The 18,217-nt window shown below is 40.9% G+C and overlaps 1 protein-coding gene across 3 annotated transcripts in view; it reads right to left on the bottom strand.

The window, feature by feature from the left end:
* LOC124612400 (transmembrane and coiled-coil domains protein 2) overlaps window positions 1-18,217 on the bottom strand; it is a 188,219-nt gene that overhangs the window by 81,110 nt on the left and 88,892 nt on the right. For 2 of the 3 annotated variants that reach the window (XM_047140582.1, XM_047140581.1), the window contains exon 7: window positions 14,341-14,385. The exons of the other annotated variant lie outside the window; for it this stretch is intronic. In XM_047140582.1, the coding sequence (XP_046996538.1) occupies window positions 14,341-14,385 (45 nt within the window). The remainder of the gene's footprint in view (window positions 1-14,340; window positions 14,386-18,217) is intronic. 3 annotated transcript variants of the gene reach the window in all.

Below are 18,217 nucleotides of genomic sequence, written 5' to 3'. Positions count from 1 at the left end.
GAGAAAAGCCCTAGTGAAATACCCATTTAGATCAACAAATCAGTCAATGTAGTACCCATTTAGATCAACAAATCAGTCAATGTAGTACACATACTGAAATATATAAAGAAAAAACAAATGGGAAGCTTGGGGAACAAAATGCTTGTTTTCACCCACCAGACACATGGCTGTTTGCATAACAGTGCACAGGTTCACTGCCGGGTCTCCGTGTTCAATGGGTATAATATTTCAACAAGTGACCCTGCCGCCATCATAAGTTACACTGACAAACTGACCTCCTGGCACCATGCGGATCAGCTAGTATCAAGGATAATGAATTCTAGAAGTCCTCTCTTCATCGGAGTGCTATATGAAGGGGCATTCCTAAGAAAAGTGAAACTGGGTGAGGTAGAAATAAAAAGAGCTAAAGAGGGATGATCAATGTGGCTGGCAGAGGAGATAGGTGTTTAATGCATTAGATCTGAGAATAAAAAATACTCTCTTGGAGATACAAAGAACCAGTCCAACTCATTGATATAATCAGAGTGAATCAACTTACAGCTCTTGGTACCAGTATGGATCTGACAGGAGGCACATTGACTTTGAAAGGTTGGGGAATGATGGTCAATGAAATGAATTTCTTGAAAATCAACAGAGATTGCAAAACAGGAAGGCAGATCACCAGATGGGGAGGAATCAAATCGACGGATATAGGTTCCAAGACCAGTGGTGTGGGGAGTTTTCGCACCTGCAGGCTCATCGACGTAGCCGTCTCTGAAGATTTCGTCTCTTTATTGTAAAATTCATTAGAGGGTCGGGACTCTTGTGAGGGCTTATCCACTATGGGGTTTGGAACCAAAGAGGAACAGGCAGCACCGGGACCCTGTGCAACTAGCAGAGGCCAACGTCATTGGAATCGAGGGAGTCAATACTCCAGGTACTGTTGATGACCTAGACACAGTAATGGCAAAAGATGATAGCACTGGAATGGCATATAAAAGATCTCATTTTTTCTAAGCTTCAAAAGATGAGAGTCAACCAGAGATCTTAAATTTCTGGATTTAATGTTCCTTAATTATGTTATCACAATTTGAGAATCAGGAAGGGCATTTCTTCCTCAACTGACACAGAAAGGCAAGTGTTGATGAAGTGCCTAACCATAGTCTTGACAAACTGGGTTTTTCATACAATGGGAAGGAAAATGCCTGCAACAATGGCATTTAAAAGTCTACATTGGGGTGGAAACATCACAATGGTAGCCCATAATTTTGAATTTTACAGAACGTGAATCATCCTCAAAAGTGGGGATAATAACACTCCAGTGTTAACATTGTTGTCTGGCAGGCCTCAAGATACACAACATACACAGTGGAACCCTCAGTTCTCCAAATTTCAATTTAATTCCTCATCCGTCAGCAGCATTATGTCCCAGAGAAAAACTGAACCCTGTATTCTGTTCAAACTCTTAAGGGGTGTTGCGTAACAGATACATCCTCATGTTGAAACTTCCTGGCAGATTAAAACTGTGTGCTGGACTGAGACTCGAACTCGGGACCTTTGCCTTTTGCGGGCAAGTGCTCTACCAACTGAGCTACCCAAGCACGACTCACGCCCCATCCTCACAGCTTTACTTCTGCCAGTACCTTGTCTCCTACCTTCCAAACTTTACAGAAGTTCGAGTCTCGGTCCGGCACACAGTTTTAATCCGCCATGAAGTTTCATATCAGCGCACACTCCGCTCCAGAGTGAAAATCTCATTCTACATCCTCATGTTACTTGCAGGAGAGCAAAACACACACACACACACACACACACACACACACACACACACACACACACTGGGACTGTGCCATTAACGAAGCAATCTAATGACAGGCTGATAAATCGTGGCCAAGTTACTCTCTCAACTACGAGAATAATGAGGTACTCAGCAAACACAAAATATGACTTCTTAGGTGAGCGAAGTGGCAACAATTATGCTGCCTGCACCACCTCTGCAGCTGCAGGCATCTCCCCTGATTAGCCAATATGTGCCTTCAGATGTTTGTGACCTATGAAACACTGACACTGTTCCTGGAGATAAGGGAGAGGGAGTGAGGAGGGAGGGCTGGAGGGAGGGGAGGAGGATAAGGCAACTGCTTGGTCTCAGGACGTCAGTTCGTCAGCATACCTGGTGATGGAGACAGGGTGCTAGCAGAAATATTGTGTCTACTAGACACAACAGCCAGCGGTACACCTGTTACACCTGTAGTCTGTTTTGCCAGTAAATATGCTGAAGGAAGTTAAGGAATCACAACATAGTTGATAGATGAAATACGACACACAGAGTCCCGAATCTTGTTACAGATACAAGTTTACCGTGTAAGACAGTGTAACAAGAGAGTCAGTACTTGCTTTGATATTTTTTTTTTTTAAATTTCAGTTTGCTTTGGTTCCTTATAGTTCTGAATATGATTCTTTAACTTACCAAACAAAAGCGTTGGCATGTTGGGGGAAAAAGGACAGGTATACACTCGCACGCGCGCACACACACACACACACACACACACACACACACACACACACACACACACACCAGCAGAAATTTGTAAAGGCAAAGAGTTTGGGCAGAGGAATGCCCAAACTCTTTGCCTTTACAAATGTCTGCTTGTGTCTGTATATGTGCGGATGGATATGTGTGTGTGTGTGTGTGTGTGTGTGTCCGAGTGTATACCTGTCCTTTTTTCCTCCTAAGGTAAGTCTTTCCGCTCCCGGGATTGGAATGACGCCTTACCCTCTCCCTTAAAACCCACATCCTTTCGCCTTTCCCTCTCCTTCCCTCTTTCCTGATGAAGCAACCGTTGGTTGCGAAAGCTTGAATTTTGTGTGTGTGTTTGTGTTTGTTTGTGTGTCTATTAACATGCCAACACTTTCGTTTGGTAAGTTACATCATCATTATTTTTAGATATATTTTTCCCACATGGAAGGTTTCCCTCTATTATACAGGGTGTTACAAAAAGGTACGGCCAAACTTTCAGGAAACATTCCTCACACACAAAGAAAGAAAATGTGTTATGTGGACATGTGTCCGGAAACGCTTACTTTTCATGTTAGAACTCATTTTATTACTTCTCTTCAAATCACATTAATCATGGAATGGAAACACACAGCAACAGAACGTACCAGCGTGACTTCAAACACTTTGTTACAGGAAATGTTCAAAATGTCCTCCGTTAGCGAGGATACATGCATCCACCCTCCGTCGCATGGAATCCCTGATGCGCTGATGCAGCCCTGGAGAATGGCGTATTGTATCACAGCCGTCCACAATACGAGCACGAAGAGTCTCTACATTTGCTACCGGGGTTGCGTAGACAAGAGCTTTCAAATGCCCCCATAAATGAAAGTCAAGAGGGTTGAGGTCAGGAGAGCCTGGAGGTCATGGAATTGGTCCGCCTCTACCAATTCATCGGTCACCGAATCTGTTGTTGAGAAGCGTACGAACACTTCAACTGAAATGTGCAGGAGCTCCATCATGCATGAACCACATGTTGTGTCGTACTTGTAAAGGCACATGTTCTAGCAGCACAGGTAGAGTATCCCGTAAGAAATTATGATAACGTGCTCCATTGAGCGTAGGTGGGCAAAACTAAAATGAGCTCTAACATGGAAATTAAGCGTTTCCGGACACATGTCCACATAACATCTTTTCTTTATTTGTGTGTGAGGAATGTTTCCTGAGTGTTTGGCCGTACCTTTTTGTAACACCCTGTATATATCTATAACTTTCCAGCACAATACTTTATAAGTTATTTTATAATATCTACAGAAAATAACACAAGGGGCATCTGAATCTTCTGTTAAGATCTCAGTATTTACATAACTTTAATTACATGAAAAATGGACACAAATCTACTAGCCATGTAATACACTACCCAAAAGCATTCAGTTATTCTCTAAATATTATAACACACTTGTCTGGACATGTTTGGCATGGTCATGCATATTTACAACAGCTATAATACAGGCATTTTCAACTGCAAACTGTGAGACTGCGTAATGTTAATGAATAGGTACTTATAAAAGCTAAACTGGAGAGAGTATCAATATATGACCCGAGAAGTTTATTCACAGTTGCACAAAATTTCTGACATTAGCTGCATTACGTTTAAGATATTACCTACTGATGATGCATGACAATTTCTGTTGGACAGGACACACAAATATATATATATATATATATATATAATTTCATAAATTTATTACAGCAGCAAGATCACCACCAATGTCTGTTTCTTCAGACATTATTAAAAATACGTATGAACAATATTAAAACTTTGGAGACCAGACACTTAGAAGAATATTGGGCCTAGGAAATTGGCTATTTAAGCTGTTACTGACGTATCTTCAAGAGTAGACGTATCTTCAAGAGTAAAACATACTAAAAAATGGTCAATCTTCAAGACTTATTATCCATATTTACTTTCGTTCTTTGATAGATTACAAATTATAAAGTAATGATGATGGCAAATATAATTATCCTCCCATGAAAAAGTAAAAGGTGGGTTATTGAGCAATTTCTTTCTCTCAAACTTCCAGAATTTCTTGCTCACTCAACAAACATGACGTATTTGTAGCAGCTAACTGTGAAACCTTACAAGTTGTAAGGTTTCACATGCACAAAATTATGTCACTGTGATCATATTGGTCCAGTCATTCACAACAGAATCTGTTACGTTTGCTAATGTTTCTTTCGAAATCATTCAAGAAACTGACAACAGAAGGCAGCACCAGTCAAGGGGCAGGTTGGGAGATGTTCGTACATTACTCCCATACAAAGGAAGTTCATTTCGACAGATACATGTGCTATGCGTTAAGAAAATCTCAGCTTGACCTATACTCACGTGTGGTCTTTTTAACACACAGTTCTGGCCTGAGCTATGCTCAGGCTTGGTCTCCAAGTGTTAACAAAACTGTCTAAGAGGTAACAAAATCTGCATATTACATACAGCTGTTACTAATCTGTGTTCACCTTCAAAATGATATCTGAGATTGTCATGTCTCTTTACACACACACACACACACACACACACACACACACACACACAACAAGGAGCAGGAAAGATGTTAGAAATTAATGTATTGTTAACACCTATATTATTCATGTGGGGCTAAAATGGATAAGACTAAGGAAAGGAATTGGTCACAGCTATACAGAAGTTGGCACTTCTTGTTCATTACTAGATTTATTCCTTCATTGCTCTTATGTGATCATGTGTTGAAAACCATGCACTCATCTGAGGAACTCTTGTTATTCCTACCATAACTCTTCACTAATTCCAAATATATCTAACTTCAATCCAGTTACTTCTCTTTTTAAATTCTCTAACCCATCATCTCAATTAAGAGCTCTCGCATTTCATGCTCCAACCTGTAGAATATCGATTTATCATATCTTCATCCTCAGTAGTCCCAGCCTGGACATCCGAATGGGTGACTACTGTACCTCTGGAATTACAACATACAGTAGAGCTGTATCTTCTCAGAAAATGTAATGGCTATAGTTGCCCCTTCTTTTCATCTGTTGATAGTATCAAAATAATGTTACAACACAACACCAGTCTATCTTGCTAACCATTGCTCCCCACAGCTCCTGAAAAATCTGCTGCCCCTCTTCAGGATCCATACATTAGTTTGGCTTCTCCACAGATATACCTTCAAAGTTGTTGCATCTAGTGCACGGCTCTCTGTTTCATTCAGGCACACAAGCCACTCCATTGTGCAAGCATTTTATTCAAATGGACAAACTGGAATGTCATGCTGTCATAAAACTATCTGTTGTGTACAACCATAGCATCAAAGACAATTCATCAAAGACTGGTGAAGGTTTTAACTGTTAAGAAATAGTTTACTGAATTTAACTTTGTTTGTACTTCTGTCAAAGATATTCCACATGAAGGACTCTCAAAACTACAGCCATAAATGAAAACATTAAGAAAGTGAACTATTTATTAGTTGGAAATCTGCAATTGAAGGCATATGAAATTGCAAACGTTACAGGCTTATCCGAAGAAAGATTATGATATGTTTCCACTGAAAGCAACTGTGAGACAGTTTTCTCTAAGAAGGAGTTGCATTTGTGTAAGACTAACCACATACAAACAAGAGAACAAATTTATTTGGAGTCTTTTACTCTTCAGCAGAACCTGTATCATTGTGAGACTTCCTGACAAAACAGTGTGCTAGAATAGGGCATGAACCTGGACCCACACCTTTTGTGAATGAAGCTCTTGTTGGTTGTGCCAACCCGCCTTCATAACTACAGTTGCAGCAGCACTTCTCTTCTGCTTTCCACACTTCACAGAATATCTTCTGGATGTGCTAGACTAGCACTGCAAGAAGAAAGGACGTCATTGAGAAATGACTTACAAGGAACCTCTTGAGTGTGTGGTCACAAGTTCAGTCTTTCGTAAGGATAGTGTTGGGTTAACAATGATAGAAAAAACATTAGCTGCTAATGACTCCTCATGTGCATCAGGATGGTGACAGATGATGAGGGTCCAGGAAGAGCAGAGATCACCTTCTATTGAATGTATGCATTACACTTCACAAAATGGACATCGTCAACATTTAAAACAAACCATTCACTTGCACCATGAACACCAAATGAAAAATGGTATGCCACAGTAATCACAAACACACGCACCATCAAGATCGATGATGAACTTTTGAGTTACAAAGCTTGCAAGACTTTCAGCTACGTATCCACTCTTAAAGAATGCCTATACAATCATGCTGGGGTAATGGGAACTGATAGACTGTGATGACATCAATCAATCAATGTCATTAAGCTTATCATGAAACTGGTCATTCTTTAAGGTGTAGCTGCAAATAGTGTGATGATGTGTTTTATACGCATGGAAAAAACAAACATTCAGAGACTGAATTTGTCCAGTGGTTCCACGTGATGTGAACTGCAACGTAACACACTTTTCAGGAGGGATAGTTTTAGGAGTATGATTTTTAAGATTTTTAAAGAAGTATGATTTTTACAGGCAGTCCAAGAGTCGAGCAACAGCATGTTATTTTGACCAGATACTGGTCAAAAGCAGTGCTCATACTATAGTAGTCGTTCTCTTGCACCCGTTTTCCCACTATTGCTTGCTGCAATGTAAACATTCCCTACTGCTCTTGCTAGATCACGTACATGAGAAAGAATCATTGGGGGCAGAGCACCTCCAACTACTCACAGCACAATAAATAACTTTCCGGCCTACGATCCCGATTAACAGTCGGTTTTCCTATGCATTTTCTCTTCAAATCAGGATTGGTCGGAGTTGAAAACAAATTCCTTACTGAGTGATGGTATGAGTTAGTTTATGAATATCGTATCTACAAATTTTTGGGCCAACTCTGCAGTTTGCTGCACATCATCAAGTTGACACTGTTTAAAATTCCGTTATCTTACTTCTTACAATTGCGTAACACTGTTTCAAATTATGCAATCAACCACTGCTTCCCATGAAATCATTGTAATCAATGTCGCACACGATCTGATGTGCATAATGTAATAGATCCTGTGAAATGTATGGAGCATCCTTGAAATGTGCAAACATCAGTTTTCGTGACAAGTGTACTCGACAATAATTACCCTTTATTACATTTCACTGAAATGGGATTGTGGTTTGCTGTCCAACAAGGATGATGAACTACATGGCTTCACATCTGTTTCAACATCACTTTCAACTGTTAAGCACGTATCGTCATTATTGTACTCATGTACGTTGTCCACACAGTTGTGCATATGACACCACACATTCCATGGACTTATGTTGTAGAAATGCTAATATTTCATCTGTGGCTTCTTTCTCACTCTGGGGAACTCCTTGGGTTCCTTTCTGATGAAATCTCAACTTTGGCAACTGTTGGTGTCAATATAACACGATGTTGGCTTTGTTTATCATTGCCACTGCTCTGCTTTGTCTCAACACCACTGGTATTGTAGCACTGCTGTGGGTTATTTGTCTACTAAGCAGGTCAACGACACTCCACAGCCTCATGCTGTACTCACTGTTAGATGTCGCACTCAAGGGGTTCCTGCAGGGAGAAGCTGTTTCAGAGAGAGAGAGAGAGAGAGAGAGAGAGAGAGAGAGAGAGAGAGAGAGAGAGAGAGACATTCACAATGAAAATGCTCGTGCTCACAGAAGTGTTTTGGCAAAGGAAAAAATAAAGTATTGGTGGAAAAAAATTGAGGTATTTAAGATTAAATAGTTGAAGCATCTCTCCTATTTGTCAGATCTGGTGCTGTCTAATTTCCACCTCCATATTTCCATATACAAATAAATTTGTGGGTAGCAAACTGTTGGAATCAAATAAAGAGGTCATGGTGGCCATAGATTTAAATTTTTCAAATCTTTCACAGCTGTACTCTGGAATCTTCTCATTGGATAAATGTAGGACAAAGTGCCAAGATCAAAGACAGCATTACATCAAACAACAAGTGTATTTCTTACCTAATAAGAAACAATCTTTGTTGCCAGCCTGAGAACTTTTCACATTTGGCTTTATTGAAAGGTGGTGGCTAAGAAAAGTTTTGTGTAACCAGGTGCTAAACACAAAGAGCTCCCAAAAATGTAAAAATAGAAAGTGACAAACTTTAGGGCAGGCTAAAAAGTAATGGCTCTGAATTTTTATGTTAAAACACTTAAAGCTTTTTAAATAAAACAAACATTTTTAATATTCTACATTTTTACTCTTCATGTCTACATATTCACTTCTCAATACAGTCACCCTGGCAAAGAACACGTTTCGCCACACGAGAGAGAAGTTTGTTGATATCGTCATTGCAGGAACTTTGACTGTTGACATGGCCACAACCTCACGTCCGGTTGTACTGCTTCATCACTGTGAAGTCCTTGGAGGAGTTATTCAAGTGTTGGAAACAAATGAAAATTGTATGGGACCATGTTGGGACTGCATTGAGGATAACTGCTGACAATGAACCCAAGACTTTGGATTGTTACAAATGTCACAGCACTTGTGTGTGATCTGGCACTGTCATGCTGAAGGAGAGGATGTTTCATATCTGGACGAACTCTTCGGATTTGAAACTATTACAGCACACCACTTCTCACACACCAACAAAGTTATGTTAAGAAAAATAAATAAATAAATTTTGAAGGCATTACTTTTCAGCATGCCATCATACCTTGCATGAATGTTACAATAGATGCCCATATAACAAAGAAAACAATCTATTTTTGGCAATATAATGTAATTGGATGGATAAAAAAATGTTCTCACCAAACAGTGGCAGAACACATACATAAAAGGTTATAATTAGGCAACCTTTCAGAGCCTGTGGTTCCTTTATCAGGCAGAAGGGTTGAAGGGGAAGGAAGAGAGGATAAGGAAAAGGACTGGACAGGTCTAGGAAAAAGGGCAGATTTCGGAAAAGTCACCCAGAACCATGAGTCAGGGGAGACACTGGACAGGATGAGAAGGAAGGACTGATTGTTGGGAACTGTACTGGACAAGATTTGAAAACCTAGGAGCTTAAAGGTGGCAGACAGGGTAATATGCTAGACAGAGATTACTGCTAAAACATCATGTACGAGTTAATAGGAGTGAAAAGCTGAGTGCATTCTATGTGACAGAGATGGAAGGGCATCAGCGAAAAATAGACAGCTAAGAAAATGAAAGATGTAGAAAACTGAAACAGAGTGAAGAAAGGAGTAGTTGCTGGGAAGAAATGCCGAACCTGAAGTAGTTAATGTAAGTTAAGGCCAGGTGGGTGACGAAAACAAAGGACATGTTGTAGTGGTAGTTCCCACCTGTGGAATTCTGAGAAACTGGTGTCTGTGGGAAGAATCCAGATGGCGCATGTAGTGAAACATTCACCAAGGTCATGATTGTCATGTAGGGCATGCTCTGCAACAGGATATTGTGTATTGCCAGTATACAATCTCTGGCCATGCTCATTCACACTTACTGATAATTTGGTGGTAGTCATGCCAATATAAAAGGCTGATCAGAGTTTACATAACAGCTGGAACATGACATGTCATTTCACAGGTGGCTCTCCCTTTGATAGAATATGTTTTGCCATTTGAAGGGCCGGTATAGGTGGTGGTAGGAGGGTTCGTGGGGCAAACGTATTTGCTCAGATGCAAACTCTATACAGGAATACATCACCATTCTCACCTTAGCCTTCACTGGAAGTAATTCTCCCACAAGCTTAGTCAAAATCAGATTTCCCAGACCCTCACATCCAGTCCTGGTACTGCTGATCTCTCCAAATAACAACTTTGGAGCATGCCACTAGTCACTCAGTATTATGCTGGTCTGGAATGTACAGGGTTATTACAAATGATTGAAGCGATTTCACAGCTCTACAATAACTTTATTATTTGAGATATTTTCACAATGCTTTGCACACACATACAAAAACTCAAAAAGTTTTTTTAGGCATTCACAAATGTTCGATATGTGCCCCTTTAGTGATTCGGCAGACATCAAGCTGATAATCAAGTTCCTCCCACACTCGGCGCAGCATGTCCCCATCAATGAGTTCGAAAGCATCGTTGATGCGAGCTCGCAGTTCTGGCACGTTTCTTGGTAGAGGAGGTTTAAACACTGAATCATTCACATAACCCCACAGAAAGAAATCGCATGGGGTTAAGTCGGGAGAGCGTGGAGGCCATGACATGAATAGCTGATCATGATCTCCACCACGACCAATCCATCGGTTTTCCAATCTCCTGTTTAAGAAATGCCGAACATCATGATGGAAGTGCGGTGGAGCACCATCCTGTTGAAAGATGAAGTCGGCGCTGTCGGTCTCCAGTTGTGGCATGAGCCAATTTTCCAGCATGTCCAGATACACGTGTCCTGTAACGTTTTTTTCGCAGAAGAAAAAGGGGCTGTAAACTTTAAACTGTGAGATTGCACAAAACACGTTAACTTTTGGTGAATTGCGAATTTTCTGCATGAATGCGTGAGAATTCTCTACCGCCCAGATTCGCACACTGTGTCTGTTCACTTCACCATTAAGAAAAAATGTTGCTTCATCACTGAAAACAAGTTTCGCACTGAACGTATCCCCTTCCATGAGCTGTTGCAACCGCGCCGAAAATTCAAAGCGTTTGACTTTGTCATTGGGTGTCAGGGCTTGTAGCAATTGTAAACGGTAAGGCTTCTGCTTTAGCTTTTTCCGTAAGATTTTCCAAACCATTGGCTGTGGTACGTTTAGCTCCCTGCTTGCTTTATTCGTCAACTTCTGCGGGCTACGCGTGAAACTTGCCCGCACGCGTTCAACCGTTTCTTCGCTCAATGCAGGCCGACCCGTTGATTTCCCCTTACAGAGGCATCCAGAAGCTTTAAACTGCGCATACCATCGCTGAATGGAGTTCGCAGTTGGTGGATATTTGTTGAACTTCGTCCTGAAGTGTCGTTGCACTGTTATGACTGACTAATGTGAGTCCATTTCAAGCACGACATACGCTTTCTCGGCTCCTGTCGCCATTTTGTCTCACTGTGCTCTCGAGCGCTCTGGCGGCAGAAACCTGAAGTGCGGCTTCAGCCGAACAAATCTTTATGAGTTTTTCTACATATCTGTAGTGTGTCGTGACCATATGTCAATGAATGGAGCTACAGTCAATTTATGAAATCGCTTCAATCATTTGTAATAGCCCTGTATTAATCAGCTACTTTGACAAGGCCATGACTTCCTAAAATCATGCTCTGAAATGAGATAAATTCTGTCTGAGATTTTGCCCATCGCACCTGGAATAGTTTTTCAACATCCTCCTAATCTCCACAATATTCTTGTCAGACCCTTTCCCCTTCTGCACCCATCTCCCTATCCTGTTGTTCCTACTCCTGTAACCATACCTGCTGGAAGACTTGGCCTATGCACCCTCCTACCACCACCTATACCAGCCCTGTAACTGGCAAAACATGTACTATCAAAGGGAGAGCCACTTATGAAATGACGCATGTCATATATTTGCTGTTATGTAAACACTGTTCGGCCTTTTACATCGGCATGACTACCACCAAATTATCAGTTAGGATGAATGGGCACAGGCAGAGGGTGAACACTGGCAACAAACAATATCCTGTGGCAGAGCGCGCTCTACAACATGACAGTTGTGACCTTGATGCCTGTTTCACCACAAGCACCATCTGGATTCTTCCCACAGACACAAGTTTCTCAGAACTCCTCGGTGGGAACTAGCACTACAACATGTCCTTGGTTCTCGTCACCCACTGGTCTGAATTTACATTAATTTCTACCATCTCAGCATTTCTTCAAAGCAACTACTGCTTTCTACACTCCATTTTAGTTTCCTACATCTTTCATTTTCTTACCTTTCTACTTTTCATCATTCCCCTCCCACCTCTGTTATGAAGAATGCACTTAAGCTTTTCACTCTTATTAACCCATACATGATGTTTTAGCAGTAATCTCTGTCTTGCGTATCACCCTGACTTCCACCTTTAAGCTCTCAGGTTTCCAAATCTCATCCAATGCAGTCCCCAACCACCACTCTTTCCTTCTTGTCCCGTCTTGTCAGGCTCCCCAAACCCGTGATTCTGGTGACGTTTTCCAAAAAATTACCAATTTTCCTAGACCTCTCCAATCCCTTTCCTTCACCCTCTTCCTTTCCCTGCAACCATTCTGCCTGAAAAAGGAACCACTGGCTCCGATAACTTGCCTAATTATAACCTCCTTTTATGTGTGTGTTCCGTCTCTGCTTGGAAAGCAGATTTTTTTATCCATACAATTACAACAGATGCTCAGTTTAATGAAACGTCTGTTTGTAAAAAGCAACACATATATTATTGTTGTGGATTGGCATGAGAGCCAACCCACTAATGGTAGAGGAAGCCGAAAGCCACGCGTTTAAGATCACGCAGGCTGGCGTGAGGTCTGGAACAGGACAAGGTATTTAGACTTCAGAAAAAAGGTCGTACTTGGTGGAATACTTAACTTTAATCCATTAATGTTGAACGTAGCTCTTGTCTGTACATTCTTTACAATATCAATAGCAACTGAATAATGGCGCCTTGCTAGGTCGTAGCAAATGACGTAGCTGAAGGCTATGCTAACTATCGTCTCGGCAAATGAGAGCTTATTTTGTCAGTGAACCATCGCTAGCAAAGTCGGTTGTACAACTGGGGCGAGTGGTAGGAAGTCTCTCTAGACCTGCCGTGTGGCGGCGCTCGATCTGCAATCACTGATAGTGGCAACACGTGGGTCCGACGTATACTAACGGACCGCAGCCGATTTAAAGTGTGGTGTCTGGCGGTGACACCACATATATTACCCAAAAGCAGTTACATCATCAAAAAATCACCTTGTTGGAAATGAAACTGATATCCAGCTGTATTAGAATGATTAAGCCTCTATGCACACTTCTTATTACTTTAAATGTTACAAGTCAATGAAACTAAGGGAAGCAACTTTTAGATTTTGCACTTACTACAGAAATAACATATGTTACATCAAACAATGGAAACTTCAGGTAGGAATATCAACAATGTAGGAAAATACAGATTGCTACTTACCGTAAAGAAGACGTGTCAAGTTGCAGGCAGTCACAATTACAAAACACTCACAAACAACTTTTAGCCACAGCCTTTCTCAGTACAAAACACACACGCACACGCGTGAGCAACCAAGCAAGCACATCTCATGCACACATGATGACCAACTCCATCATCTCGAGCCGGAATGCATCATGTGGGATGCACGCAGCAATCTGGAGGTGAAGGGGATAGAAGCGTATGGATGGGGACAGAGATGATTGTTGTCTGCTGAAAAGTGCAGGGCCTAGACTGTTAACAGATGCAGCATCAGGAGGTTGTGGGGCAGGGAGGTGGGGAAAAAAGGAGCAAAAATGGAGAGGAACAGGGAAAGATGGGCAGATGCACTGGTAGAAGGCTGCAAAGAAACAGGGTGGGAGATGATGAAAATGGAGTGGAGACGATAGAACACAGGGGGTGGAAACTGTTGGCTGGAGGGGTATGTTGCTGTAGGGTGAGGCCGGGATAGTTACGGGAGCGGAGTCTCTCTCTTTTACTGACAATGGCTGTGGCTGATGGCTACAAGTGAATGTCTTAATTGTGATTGCCTGCCACTTAATTTATGTTATAGATATCTAACAATTTTAGTACACATGTATTATAGAATTTATCAGTCTTACTGACAGCAAGCTTTTTAATTTCTGTTCACACCAAACAAATGCTGCTATGTTATGCTGCAAACCAACACTAACATGCAAATAACTAAACCAAGCAACATCAACATTCAAAAGAGAACTAACAGAAATTGTTAGAACTGCCTAGTCTTCATTTACTAAGTTTGCTAATGCTCACCCTGAAAACCCTGTGATACCATCACGAATGTTGCCACCAACATTTCTGAAAGCAAACAATGTGACATCATGACAAAATATCCAACTAATCCCTTATTTATTTGTTGTTTTATTCCTCATCTTAAAAAAATGAGGGGTTGGATACATTCACACAAACACAGAACACTTCAAGCAAATACAATAAAAGGCAGAACAATGACAAACAACAAAATCACAAATTTTAAGAAAAGCTTACTATACTGTTATGAAATGGTGATGTATTGTTCCCCCTCATTATAGCTGTTACAATTATTCATTTCTTGGCACCCATTTTTCCACTTGCATTTCATTCTTGCAGTTCCTACATTTTTGCTGAAGATTTTCTAATTTGATGGAAGAAACAGAAGCAAATGTATACACATGAAGATGGCCACAAGCCCGAGTTGAAACAGCCATGACAGGAAGTTACAAACCTCTGCAGTTTGCCAGAAATTTCAGGAATGAATACAAAAGCCATATTGGCTAACATTACCGTGTCAGGTCAGATAATCACCCAGACTGTTGCCCTCACAACTACTGGAAAGGTTTCTGTTCCTCTTCAGGAACAATATGTTAGATGGCCTCTCCGTAGATACCTCTCTGCTGTGGTCACACTTCTCATACAGCCATCCATATTGCTGTGGCATGCAAGCCACCCTACCCAAGGAAGGTCCATGGTTTGTGGAGGTGCTGGTTACTCTTGTTTGCATAGGACAAGTTCTACTATAATGGTGCTATTATCAATGCCTTTCCTAAAGACCAGTATCAGTAGCTCATATCTGGTGGTAATGATGTCGCTGACATTACACAAGGTTCTGGAAGTTACACAGCAAGGGCTGGGGAATACCAGGCACATTTCATGTGCTTTGGAGTTGTTGGAGTGAGTCAGTCAGTGGCTAGAGACCAAGGGCGATGGCTGAGCAGTGGCCCACAAGTGCAGACAAAAGTTTAATTTTGAAGCAAACCAAGTACAAAAGTGATTATGGAAAGTATCTGAGTCACATTTGTGACTGAATATTCAAGAGGAGTAACCTTGTGAAGCAACAAAGTGTACAATTTTGAGTTTTGAGCAGTCTGAAGATTGCAGGTTGATAAATGTAGAGTAGCCATTGGTAGCAGACTAATTTCTTAGGTGAATGTGTACCAAAGTAGAATATCACAAGTAGTTTTGAACAATTTAAGGGGAAGTACACAAACATCTGAAATACTTGTGACATGAGTTAGTTAAAAGAAACTAACTTCTGTTGCTAAGCAGAGTTATTGATGTTTGATTGAGAGAAGTTAATGAGGAGCCAAAAACTTTTTACAAGTGAGAAAACAAACTGTTTAATTTCAGTAACATCAGTTCTGATCATTAAATACAAGGTGGAGAAAAATTGTGTCACGAAATTTTAACCCTGGATAGTTGGGTCGGCCCTGAAAAGGGCCTTTTCTGTAGCTAGGACATTGTTTACTTAAAGCAGTTGCTCGAACTGTCAATCCTCTGACATGACACAAGCTTCATAACATCAAATGGTGTTTTGCTGAACTCTTTCAAAGATTTCTGGCATTGCCCTGATGTAACTGGCAGCATGTTGAATGCGATCCATTAATTCCTCTTCATTTCTAGGTGGTTCATGTCTGGGTTGGTGAACAAGAACCTTGAAGCATCCCCACAGGAAAAATTCTGGTGGCGTGAGGTCTGGTGATCGCAGGGGCCACGTCCTTCGAGCAACTCTGCCAATTACCCAGCTGCTGAAGAGTTCATTTAAATATCTGCGCACAGCACGACTGTTATGTGCGGGTGCCCCATCATGCTGCGACCACATGCGTAGCCGTATGTCCAGAGGAACATCTTCCAGCAGGCCGGGTAGAGTTTCTTGCAAAAAGTGAAGGTAATTTGGCCCGGCAGGTCGAGGAGGTAGTCCATAAACACAAACCACATCTCGTCGTTCTTCAAACGAATAATGTGCCACCATGCTTCCTTTATCACTAAATCGCAGGGGATGTGTGTGTATGCCCCGAAGTGAAGCTTATGTGCTAATGCCTCTGACTTGAGGTGGAGACAAACAGCAAGACCTATACGACCCATGTTCATATGACGTTGGGGCAGTTACGGGGCAAGGGACGTTTGTGTGTGTGAACCGACAACCATAGTGCTGCCCGTCAACCAACGTACAGCTAATCGGAGCGCGTGGCACCAAGTTTCTATAGTTTAAAAATAGTGCATTTTCAACCAACACAACAGTAGTAATTTTGGCTCCTACTGGCATCAGCTATCCAGGGTTAAAATTTTGTGACAATTTTTCTCCACCATGTATAGTTCCATACACATATAGGCTGAAGCGTGCATGGTTCAGTTTAATAGCTATCTGTGTACTTACGTAAAAAACCCTTTTCACACATCCGATTGCCATAAACTTGACTGAAGCTTTTAATTATTTAAAGAAGTAAAAAAGGAGTTCTACCTGTGACACTGTGTGACTCCATTCATAATTTTTTATATTGAAATAAAAGTGAACATTGAGCAGAGGTGTTACAAAACAACAGATAGCAACAAACAAAAACAGCAGTTTTATTTACCTGTACATCACTTTCATGAGGACATGCCTTGGTATTACAATTTAAGGATAACAATTACACAATTCATACATACAGGCATTCATATGCATACAGGTCCAGTTTGACGAGGACGGGTAGTTGGCCCTGGCCGTGTAGTAGCAACCAAGCCAACAGATGCCTGAAGTAATTTAAGCAAAGCACAGTAAATAATGTAAAAGGTCAGTTAGTGCTATACTGTTCATTCATTTCTCACTACTGGTCACTGCATACACTATACACATTTTTGCTTCATAAGTTAACACAACACACACTATCAGCTGACATTGGGGACCACGATGACAATGTTTGGTTTCCACTTTGTGTATCACAACTTCATATTTGCTAGCCTGGAGAACTGAGTCAGCATCCATCTATAATGAGTGAGATGTTAGGCTCAGAAAGAGGTTAAGGGGTTAGTATTATACTTTGCGCAGCCTCGGGAGTCAGGTTTTCAGTGGGGAAAAAAAAAAATGCTACTTTGTGTTATTAAGTACTCCTTCACTGTACAGAAAGTCTTGTTTAACAGGTACTTTTTAACAGGTTTTTAAAGTAAGTTCATTTTAGTAATCTCTTCAATATCCTTTGGTAATTTACTGTATAGCATTACTCCTTGGTAAAAAATGCACTCTTTAGTGCTAAATGTACGTTCAGTCTAGGTTTTGTTCCATGATCATGAACAGACGTGTTTGAGCTGCAATTATTGATTGGTAAATGTACTCACGAAGCACAGTCAAAGTTTCCAGTGTTTCAAACAGATACTTGCAAGAACCTTGGTTTTTTTAACAATAACTTTTGGTTATGATCCTTGTGATGCTTTTTTTCAGTCTGGACATTGTTGCTCATATTTTGTTCCCCAGAAAAGAAGTCCATAGTTAATAACAGAGTGAACAGTATGTAACACAAAGACGCAGACTGCTGCACACTGATGACAAGACTAAGGGCATAACATGCTGATGACATTATGTCTGCTAGTATCTTTGAGAGTTCACACCACTTCAAACACGAATCAATATTCAGTCCCACAAATTGTGTCTGCTATGCTGTCTATAGCATCATTTTCCCTTTTCAAACTGAAATTCATGGCATTTGTTTTCTTAATGTTCCACGTCATGTTACTGATGCTAAGAAATTGTGCAAGGAGTTCACTTGTTTTCTCAGTGACTACAATGGTGCTGTCATCTGCAAACAGAATTTTTTGCCACAATTAAGTGCTTAAGCACAATTAAGTGCTCAACCAGTTTAAATCACAGCTTCAGAAATCTCACATTCTGCTCAATCTT

The sequence above is a fragment of the Schistocerca americana genome, chromosome 4 (genome assembly GCF_021461395.2).
Source record: "Schistocerca americana isolate TAMUIC-IGC-003095 chromosome 4, iqSchAmer2.1, whole genome shotgun sequence".
Lineage (NCBI taxonomy): Eukaryota > Metazoa > Arthropoda > Insecta > Orthoptera > Acrididae > Schistocerca > Schistocerca americana.
Note: the sequence above shows the minus strand (reverse complement) of the source record. Positions and strands in the feature narration are given on the sequence as shown.